This window comes from Pezoporus occidentalis, unplaced genomic scaffold, assembly GCF_034315485.1.
Source record: "Pezoporus occidentalis ecotype Australia unplaced genomic scaffold, CSIRO_AGI_Poc_V1 ctg10, whole genome shotgun sequence".
NCBI lineage: Eukaryota > Metazoa > Chordata > Aves > Psittaciformes > Psittacidae > Pezoporus > Pezoporus occidentalis.
The window spans coordinates 4,207,247-4,218,084 of NW_026912779.1; the positions used below are offsets into that span (position 1 = coordinate 4,207,247).

At 42.5% G+C, this 10,838-nt stretch overlaps 1 protein-coding gene across 1 annotated transcript; it reads left to right on the plus strand.

The window, feature by feature from the left end:
* Window positions 1-112: 112 nt before the first annotated feature.
* On the plus strand, window positions 113-5,662 carry PEX13 (peroxisomal biogenesis factor 13). The gene is made up of 4 exons (XM_062609817.1): window positions 113-250; window positions 3,202-3,899; window positions 4,335-4,460; window positions 4,964-5,662. Exons 1-4 carry the CDS (start codon window positions 180-182, stop codon window positions 5,257-5,259), a joined length of 1,191 nt encoding a protein of 396 aa, XP_062465801.1. The 5' UTR covers window positions 113-179; the 3' UTR covers window positions 5,260-5,662.
* The last annotated feature ends 5,176 nt before the right edge of the window (window positions 5,663-10,838 follow it).

A 10,838-nucleotide genomic window follows, 5' to 3' on the forward strand; every position in this document is an offset into this window, starting at 1 on the left:
GCGGCGCGGCGGGAAAGCCGTGCCGCGGAACAGCGGCTGGTGAATAGCTCGGCGCTCCCGCATCGCGCCTGGCAGTGGGCGGGCGGCGGAGCGCGGCAGGCCGGGCCGGGCCGAGCCGGGCCGAGCCGAGCCGAGCCGAGCCGGACCGGGGGTAGAGCGGGGCCCGCAGGCGGGCAGAGATGGCGTCGCAGCCGCCGCCGAAGCCATGGGAGAGCCGGCGGCTGGCGGGAGGCGTGGCGCCGGCCTTCCAGTGAGTGCGTGCGCCGGGTGTCCGCGGCCTGTGGCGGGGCTGGGTGCTCTCCCCTCAGGGCGGCTGCTTGCGCCTTCCCCTCCTCGGGCCTCCCGCCTTGGCCTTCTGCCCTGAGGCGAGCTCAAAGGTCGGGCCCAGCCGGGCTGAGCCTCCGGCTGGGCTGAGCTTGAGGTGGGGTCGGTTTGGGTGGCCCTGGGGAAGGGGGAGTGATCTGTTGGGGTGTTTTGAGGTCGCTTATCCCGTTGTGTGCCCGCTGGGGAGGGTCTGTGGTGGATCGCGGTTCTTGGTAGGGAGAGGGAGCTGTTGCCCAGCCGTGCTTGTGGCTGTAGGAAGCTGCGTGTTTAATGAGGCGAAGGAAGAGCTTCATTGTTGCCATGAGTGGGTAGTTGGTCTGAGTGCAGGGTGCTACACCTGGGGTAATTGCAGGCACAGCTACAGATTGGGAGGAGTGATCCAGAGCAGCCCTGAGGAGAAGGGCTGGGGGGCTTTGGTAGACAGGAAACTCAACCTGAGCCAACTCCAGTGTGGGCTCGCAGCCTAGAAAGCCAACCGTATCCTGGGCTGCATCAAAAGGAGTGTGACCAGCCGGTCGAAGGAGGTGATCCTGCCCCTCTGCTCTGCTCTTGTGAGACCTCACCTGGAGTATTGTGTGCAGTTCTGGTGTCCTCAACATAAAAAGGACATGGAACTGTTGGAACAAGTCCAGAGGAGGCCACGAGGATGATCAGGGGACTGGAGCACCTCCTGTATGAAGACAGGCTGAGGAAGTTGGGGCTGTTCAGCCTGGAGAAGAGAAGGCTGCGTGGAGACCTCAGAGCAGCTTCCAGTATCTGAAGGGAGCTACAAGGGTGCTGGAGAGGGACTCTTTGTCAGGGATTGTAGTGATAGGACAAGGTAATGGGTAACGGGTTAAAACTGAAACAAGGGAAGTTCAGGTTAGATCTAAGGCAGAAGTTCTTCCCTGTGAGGGTGCTGAGGCGCTAGCACAGGGTGTCCAGAGAAGCTGTGGCTGCCCCATCCCTGGCAGTGTTCAAGGCCAGGTTGGATGGGGCTTGGAGCAACCTACTCTAGTGGAAGGTGTCCCTGCCCGTGGCAGGGGTTGGAACTGATCTTAAGTTTCTTTCCAACCCAGACCATCCTGTGATTTATGATAGAGTGTGGGTGTGCATTACTGGGAAGTGTACAGCAGTGTGAGCATGTGTGCCTCTGTAGGAATGGAGAAGCTGTGTGTCATCCTCAGGAGTTGGAAAATATGTGTGTATATGTTTGTCTCCAGTGTGTTCACCCAGGAATCTGAGCTCCTCCAGAAAATCCACCCTGCTCATGGAGAAGGATGTTGTACAGAAAGTGTTTGTAAACTCCTTTTTAATTAGAAATCAAGGAAAGCTTGTTTACGTTGGGGTTTTCATTTGGTGCTGGCGATTGCAATTAGAGTGAGCTGAAACCAGGCAAAAGGCTGGCCCAAGACTAAGCACTCAACAGCAGCTTTGCTTTCCCTGCAAGCTGAAGCTTCTTGAGCAAGAAATTTGAAGTTAATTTTTCTTGGTGAGGTTATCTACCTCATTTTAAATCAATTCAAGCAGCTTTAAAGTGAGGTGTTCTAAGTTAACTAGTGGGGAGGGGAATGTGGTGTGAGTTAAGGTGTAGTACCTCTGTTTTCTGTGATAATAATTTACTTTTGCTTCTGTTTTTTAACTGTTAACAGAGTTAAACTCTATGATGGGGAAGAAAAAACAAGCAGTATAAAGATATAAATGTTGTTCTTTACTGTGGAAACCTGTAAGTTTTGCTGAGAGGAAGTTGTGCCTTATCTTATAGACAAATAGTATAGCAAGTGTGCTTCATACTGAAAGCAATGCAGAAAGAAGCAGCTTCATAGAAATTCAAACTTGACTTTTTTTTTTTTTTTTGGTTGGTTATGGCTTTTTCCTGTGAATTCAGTGGGCTACAGAAGTGGAAAGTCATTGGATGAGGCAGTAAACATAGGAAATGACAAACATTTTTTACTTTTAGGATGATAATTTGTGATTAGCTTTTTGATGAAGCAGCAGAAGTTGGACAGCTGGTTGACAGAATTCAAATACCAGTCTAGTGCTTGCGGTGTTATTATGAAGAGCATATATAAAATTACTTAAACTTACGGGATAGAACAATATACAAATAGAAAGGGATAAAAGTTTACTAAATTAAAAACAGTTACGTGACTCATAATACCTCTTTCTGCCAGCAGTTAACAGTAATAGATTCAATCCCTTGACATGCTACATAAAGGTAATTAGATAGTTTAGGGAGAGGGGAAAACTGGGGAACCAAAGCCCTTGTATATGTTGTATAATTACTGAGATCCTCAATTAAGTCACACCACCCTTTTCTCTAAGGGTGATTCAAAGGAGCTCTCAAACTTCTTTCCTGCTGTATCACTGGTTCATTGTATAGAAGAGCTGAGAACAAGTATTGGAAATGCAATTGAAATTTTCAATTCAGATTGAAAGGTTTGTAAACATTCTTGGGAGTGCACGTGAAAAGGTTTTATGTGCAGAAAAATTACCTGGGTGTTACAGCATGAGGTTTGATGAATCTGGATGTAACATTTCATGCGTTCTTAGTCAATACAATAAATAGACTGAAAGTTTCTCCACATGTGCATTTCAGAAATGCTGTGGTTAAACATTTACACTGAATATCTTATGTTGTTTTTTTTTTTTTATTCCTTGAAGACCTGTATTTCCTGACTGGAGTTTTTGCTTCCCACAAACATTGTGCAACAAGCCGAGTGCCTACCAGATTCCCTATCCTAGCACTACTGAGATTTAGATAGTTATATGCTTTAATATTTATATTGTTATAAAGTGTATATACCTTCATATTTATATAGTTAGCCAAGAGCTCTGGAGGAAAGGAAACTCTAAACTTATTTTGAGTACTGATCTTGTTTGTCTGAATCTGTTTAGGTCTGCTGACTTGGGTGATAACCTGCTGACCAGACCTGGACCACCCACAGTTGCCCGAATACCTCCACCTATTTTGCCAAGACCATCACAGCAAACGGGCAGCAGTAGTCTGAACACTTTCAGGCCAGCATATAGTAGTTCTTTTTCTCCAGGCTATGGTTCATATGGAACCTCTTTTTATGGAAGCTATAGTCCTTACAGTTATGGATATGGTGGTTTGGGTTATAACCGCTTTCGTGCAGATGATATTCCTCCCAGCAGGTTTGTTCAGCAGGCTGAAGAAAGCAGCAGAGGTGCATTTCAGTCCATTGAAAGTATTGTGCATGCCTTTGCCTCGGTCAGCATGATGATGGATGCTACCTTTTCAGCTGTATACAACAGTTTCAGAGCTGTGTTGGATGTAGCCAATCACTTCTCTCGCCTCAAAGTACACTTCACAAAGGTCTTTTCAGCTTTTGCTTTAGTGAGAACTATAAAGTATCTCTACCAACGCCTTCAGAGATTACTAGGTCTGCGGAAGAGCTCTGAGAATGAGGATCTGTGGGCTGAAAGTGAGGGGACTGTGGCTCGTGTTGGCCTTGAAGACAAGGCGGCTAACTCTGCAAAATCCTGGCCTATTTTCTTGTTCTTTGCGGTTATAATGGGAGGTCCCTATCTCATTTGGAAACTGCTTTCTACTTACAGTGATGAAGAAACAGGTAAAGATCTGCAGCACAAGTGAAATGTGGCATATACTGTTCTTTTCATTAGCATGTGCAGAGTGATTAATCTTATACTACAGTAATAGAAGTTAATAGCTACTGGGATACAATACACGTTTTAGGCATGTGATACAAGTAACAGCCAATAGCAGCCTGTTGTTGAGTTAGGCTGCAGTTTCATGGTAAGCTTTTTGTGTGATTCCAAAGTCATGGTTCCTTTCTGTTTCCTTTCCATTAGATGTAGCAGCTGGGGAGGGGAGGGAAAGTATTGGTTGGATTGACTCAACAAATCATGCTTTGTTACTTCTATCAATTCTCCATTGGAAACATTTTAGCAAGCAAGTTATAGTGTTTCCTTAATTTTCCTTCTAGAAAAATACCAAACTCTATAATTCACAGCACATAAACTTTTAATTTCTTTTTTGGAAACAGTATCTAGTAATTGGGCGAGCGGAGAAGATGACCATGTAGTTGGAAGAGCAGAATATGACTTCAGTGCTCTCTCAGAAGAAGAAATTTCTTTCCGTGCTGGTGACATGCTAAAATTAGCGCCCAAAGGTAAACTTTAAATTGAGTTTATTTTCTGATCACATGCGAAGTCATATTGTTAGAGCCTGAAAATGTTAAAACCCACCACTTTATTTGTCTAAACTCATCCACACTGATTTCTCCCTCCCCGTAAGTTATTATTTGCACTGTGATAAAACTTTTTGAGTATCTGAAGATAGAACACAGCTTGCAGTTACCCAGGGAGTGCTTTGTGGTTACTCTTGTCATTACCTTTTCCTCACACGTGCTGCACAACTGTGAAAATCCCTAGGAATTTGCACTAAAGCAGTGTCATTGATTTCAGAACAAGCTGCACTTCACAGTACTCTTTAGCTCACCTCCTTATTGCAGATCCTGGTATTGTGCAGTAATTTGTATTCGCCTTTTATCACAGAGTTATTTTCTCTCCGTGAAGAGCTCTTGTGTCATCTGCCTTCTGGTGTATTTGTGCCTCAACTGCAGTGTGTTTTGAATTGTTTTGTAACTTTGTGCATTTTCATTTTCTTCTTCAGAACAACAACCCAAAATCCGTGGCTGGCTTTTGGCTAGTTACGATGGCCAAACAACAGGACTTGTGCCAGCTAATTACATCAAAATCCTGGGCAAAAGAAGAGGTAGGAAAACAGTGGACCTGGAAAGGATTACAGAGCAACGGCAAGCCTTTCCCAGCACATCAGTTAGAGGATCCACTGCTACTGTGACTTTAGAGGAGCAGGAAGCTGCTTTTGATTCTGTTTTTGCTGGAAGTAATAAAGTTCCTGTTGCATCTGACTCCACCGTGGTTAGTGGAGAGAAGCAGGAACTCTAATGCACTTTCATCAACAAAGCAAGTGGACTGTGCTTTATTGATTAAAATGTAAGGTTTGTTGAAAATCTATATTGTAGTGGAACACTGATGGGTCTGTACCAGTTACTGCTGCTGCTGACTGGTGAAGGGGTGGAGGAATGATTGCTCAAATTAGTAGTATTTATTTTTGACTCACCTAAGGCTGTACATTAGTGATTCTACCCAAACCACCTGGCAACAGCTCTTAAGATCTTGAGACAGGGAGAATTGAAGCATTTATAACAAAGCAAATAAACAGAAAAAGAGACTTTTGGCCTGTTCTTGTGAAGGAGACAAACTGTAGGTGAAATCTGGAGATTAACATTCAGTCTTTATTGGAATGTTAGCTTGACAAGAGGCCTCTCCAATAGAGGTGCAAAGGGAAGATAGATTTCTGTAGGGTGTCCTCAAAAACTAAATGCTGAGGACCGTACATAGTAATAGTGCATTGTTTCCCCCTGAAAGGAGGGAGAATTGCAAGAGACACAACTGAATCATTAGCAATTTTGAGTTCCATGCTTTTTTGTAAGAAGCAGGGCTTCTGTCATAAAGACCTTAGTTCTTATTAAAGTGGGACTTGTGAGAAAGGGAGGATAAATATGGTTTATAAAGGAAGAGCAGTGAGGCTTCAGCAGTAGTTCTAACCAATTCTCTTCTGTTTATTAGAGGAACATTAGAATGTTCCTCTAATAGAATGCATTAGAATGCAGCCAGCCACATTGCAGTGCACTTAGTAATTGTTATTTCTTTCTGTGGTAAAGTACCTTTGCATCACTTGCAGCCATTTTATGTTGAGCCTGATAACTGCCGATTAATAGTCTGTCACCTTCCATCTTCATCTTAGCTTGTTCCTGTTCTTTATTGATTTTATATGAATGTCAAAATATCTATCCTGCCTTTTAGTGCAGTAGGAAACCATTGGGTTGGGTGAAGTTTAAGGTAATTTGAGTGCTAAAGAAGAAGTAACATTTCTTGCTTACTTGTCTCAGTTAGCCAGGGTCTTGGAGTTAATTCTTTATGCTGCCTTTCAGATGGTAGATTTTGCAACTCCCCATAAGAGTTGAGGGCTCTGGTTTATCAAAAGCCATAAAAACATTGAGACTGCTCACAATATTTAGTATTTTCTTCATATTTGTGTTTGAGAATTCTCTCTTGAAATACCACTGGGCTTTTTTTTTTCTAATGAAGCAAGAATAATTAACACCTTTTTCCTAGTAGTAGATAACATCTTGAGCTTTTGAAGGTTAGAGCAATGGGTAAAATAAGTAAAGCTTGTCTTAATCATTAAAATAGCTTTTTTTTTATGTTAAAGCTACTTAAAAGTATTAGGAACAGTAGGGCACGTGCCTTTGCTTAACTGATCCAGTAGTTTCAGTTTGACTGTTTCTACAGAGATCTTCAACACCCATTATGTGATAGCACAGCTTTCAGTATTTATACTGAATTTGCATACAGCAAATTGCATTTGCTGGCCTTGAGTTCTTAGAATTCTCTTCATTATGACAGAACTCTGACAAGGACAATCGAGGTGAGCACAGTTTTATTGAGGTAGAGTGGCTGAAAAGACAGATATTATGCTGCAACCTAGGATTTTAAAGTGATCTCTGAATGCCTGTTAAAAATTACAACAAGAATTTAAGCAATTGTGCTCAGGTATTGGGAGATGGTGCAAAGAATCCTTTTTACTATATTGTTAGATCCTCAAATGCGGAGAGAAAGGAAAAAGTAGTTAAAGGGCAAATGAGGAACTTGAAGCTAGGCTTAAAACAGAGTATGTTCCTGAGTCATTTCCCTCTGTACCAGGGCATTGAAGAAATTATCTATATTTTTATTTCAACAAGTGTTGTTTAAATAAAAATATAGATAGTTTGTTGTTGAAATAAAACCAGCAAACAATCCTGAAATGTAAGATATATAGAGGGGAGAAAGGGGGTGGATCAGGTGTATGTACAGTTCTGCTTACATTGTGTACTCTGGGAGGGAATTAATTTACTATGGTAAGATTTAATTAGTGGACTCTCGGCCTTTCTTGTGTCAGTGCAAGATTCAATAAGAGGAAGGGTCTTTTAAATGAATGAATAGTTAAGCCCCTAAGTTTTTGTAGAGTATCTGTTCACATAAACTTCTGTTTCCCAGCTTAGAACAAGTTGAAAAGACAGTATCATGTTTGTTGGAGTCTTTAAATCTTTTTTTTAGAAAGATGAGTGTACTTTCAACTTCAGATAATATTAATTTGAAAACAATTCTTTCAGTAGGAAGATAGATTATTAATAACTTAACTGACTTGTCTTTATCATGGTTTGACTTAGTCTACCAATCACTGTCATAACTGTATCTGCTAAATCTTGACAAGAGTTTTTGATCCTTTCAGTCTTGCTATTAATGAGAAATGAAGGCTCTGGGGAAATGAAGTTATTATTTAACTCGCAGTTAATTGTACTGATTGCAGAAGGGTATTAAAATCCGTTGAAGTAAAATATGTACTTTGCTTGAAGATTTTGATTTTGATTTTTTTTAATGCCTAAACTCACTTTGGGATAAAGTGTGAGTCCTATAATTCCATTGTTCATGTTTCTGCCTATATGTCAGGCTACAGAAAAAAAGAGGATCTAAATGTCTGCTGGTTGAAAAAGGGAGGCTGGCTGACAGGCTGCTTGAGACTTGCCCAAGTTTAGAGAGTTGAGAAGACTAAAAGCAGCATGTGTGGCTGCAACAGGAGTATGTAAAGGAGATCTGAAGAGAGATGCTTTTGAAATATTGCTAAACTTCTGCATTAGGCAATTGACTCTTACCTTGAGGTCTGTACTATGAAGTTACCTGTATTTTATTCTTTGGAACAACTTATGTACTTGTAGCAGACCTAGAAGTCTGTAACAAACCCATGGCACTTCTTTATATAAGGCTTTAATTTAATCTTACTTTAATCTTACTGATACTGTTCCATATACCAACCATTTTATGCTTGAGTACTATGAGCTGATGCCAGTTTTGCCTGGTTCTTGGGCTGCTAGCATTGCATGAGCATGCCCACATTCAGAGCTTTGTTCAAGTTTCTGAATAATAAATTTAAACTATTCTTTTGCACAGCTTCAAACCTCTTCCTTCTGTGGAACTAAACTGTATCTGAGCTAGTAAGATTGTTCTGACTTACTCATTGATCTTGGTGAAATCTGCCAGTGAGGTAAACACAAAGGAAATCGTTTCATATAAATCTGATCTGTTTGCAGTGAACATTTTCCAAAAGAGGTGTAAACTGTTTTTAAGTAGCCCCTTCCAGGTATTTTATCCATGCAGATGTGGCCATGTGTTGGGATTGGCAAACATTTTTGGCCTGTAATGGCAGGTGGTAGTTGCCTGTGTTCACAGGTAAGGAGAAACCTTTATTTTCTCCTTGTATCTTGTGACTGGCTCTTCTGCAAATGGATTTGAAGCAGGTTTGGGATCATAAATCTGTCTCCTGGATTCTGTAGCCATACGGAGCACAGCCTTTAAGTAGCTGGATAATCTCTCCTTGAAATGCATGTACCTGTATAACCAGTTTAACTAGTGTCCTGGGTTCAGCAATAGCAATCATTTTTCTCCTTCTTAGTAGCTGGTGCAGTGCTGTGTTTTTGACTTTCAGCCTGAGAACAATGCTGATAACACCAGTGTTTTTAGTTGTTGCTCAGTAATGCTTACTCTGACCAAGGACTTTCTGAGTCCATGCTCTGCCAGGGAGGAGGGGAAGCCAGGAGGAAGCAGAGACAGGGCACCTGACCCAAACTAGCCAGAGAGGTATTCCATACCACAGCACGTCATGGCCACTGTATAAACTGGGGGCAGTTACCAGGAAGGGATAGATCACTGCTCGGGTTGGGCTGGGTATCAGTCAGCGGGTGGTGAGTGGTTGTATCCTCTTCCCTTGTTATCTCCCTTATCATTATTATTATTGGTGGTAGCAGTAGTGGGTTTGTGTTATACCTTAGTTACTGGGCTGTTCTTATCTCGGCCCGTGGGAGTTACATTCTTTCCATTCTCCCCCCCATCCCTCTGGGAGCAGAGGAAGAAAGAAGGGGAGAGTAAGTGAGCGGCTGCGTGGTTCTGAGTTATTGGCTGGGCTTAAACCACAACAACTAGTAACATAGGTGCGATGTCAGTGGCACCCCTGGATCTTATCTACAGTTTTTAATGCTACTTTGAGTTTCTAAAATCCCCTGAATTTCACAATAGTCACAGAACTATAAGACTCAAGTAAATAACACTGATTATTTGTGCTGTCAAAGGGTATTTTTAGAGGGGTTTTGGTGTTGGAAGTGAAATGCTTTAAATGCAAGAAGGTAGTTGCACTACCTTTCAGTTATTGGGAACTGCACAAGGATAGTGGCTAGGCTATTAAATGAGTAAAATCTGTGATACTGATTTTTTTTTTTCTCAAATACTGTTGTTGGTATTTTTATTATTTAAAAAAAAATGAAAAGGGAGGGACTGAATTTCTGCCTAACAGCACAGGTTACTTAAACAGTGGTGCCAGTTCTCTGACATACCATCAAGCTTCATGGTGCAATAACTTAATGTCATAATAACCAGCTGTAGCATAGTCTGGGGATTGCAGTGGGAAAGTATGAAATCAGGGGTGTGTTCTATTTTAGCTGACACCCAAACAAAGCTTTTGTAGTGACTTACAGACTTGAGATTTCATGCCCATATCTAGGTTGGTGCAATCCTTTTGCTCAGCTTTTCTGTGCTTTTTTTTTTTGTTGTTGCATTTTCGTTGTGTTACTCCAGACCTTAGGGGTGGGCTTTTGAGGGAAGAAAATGGTTAATATCCATGTGGCTGTGATGATCTCAGTGATTCCTGCTAATATATAAAGGGGGAGCAGGCTGTTCAACCTGGAAATGAGAAGCGGTGTGGAGATCTCATAGCAGCTTCCGCTATCTGAAGGGGGCCTTCAATGATGCTGGGGAGGGACTCTTCATCAGGGACTGTAGTGATAGGGCAAGGGTGATGGGTTCAAACTGAAACAGGGGAAGTTCAGGTTGGATATAAGGAAGTTCTTTATTGTGAGAGCGGTGAGGCACTGGAATGAGTTGCCCAGGGAAGTTTTAAATGCCCCATCCCTGGCAGTGTTCAAGGCCAGGTTGGACAGAGCCTTGGGTGACATGGTTTAGTGTGAGGTGTCCCTGCCCATGGCAGGGGTTGGAACTGGATGGGCTTTGAGGTCCCTTCCAACCCAAACCATTCTGTGATTAAGTTACCTAGTGTGATGCAGTGGGATCTAGACAGAGGCAGCAAGAAGAATGAATGGGGTAGAGGAGGGTTATTAAATATTGCACAAGAAACAGGGCATCTAACCTGGGCCTTAGCAGGGAGCTAAGTTTAAAATGTTTGGGAAGCTTCCATGCAGCAGCAGAGAAGGAGCAGTAAACAGACCAACAACAGCTGACAGAGCAGGGATTCCTGGGTGGAATAACTGCAGCTGGTTTGAGAGGAGCCTGGGACAGCTCCTGGTGCCCGGCTGTTGTGTATCCTCTCCAAGCTGGATATTCTGTTACTGCTTTTATTGTCTCAGGTATTTAGATCC

Excerpts from the sequence above, each read along its gene's own strand:
- PEX13 (XM_062609817.1), top strand. The coding sequence starts at position 180 with ATGGCGTCGCAGCCGCCGCCGAAGCCATGGGAGAGCCGGCGGCTGGCG. Across the intron at positions 251-3,201 it reads GGCGTGGCGCCGGCCTTCCA|GTCTGCTGACTTGGGTGATA; the intron begins GTGAGTGCGTGC and ends GAATCTGTTTAG. Across the intron at positions 3,900-4,334 it reads TTACAGTGATGAAGAAACAG|TATCTAGTAATTGGGCGAGC; the intron begins GTAAAGATCTGC and ends TTTTGGAAACAG.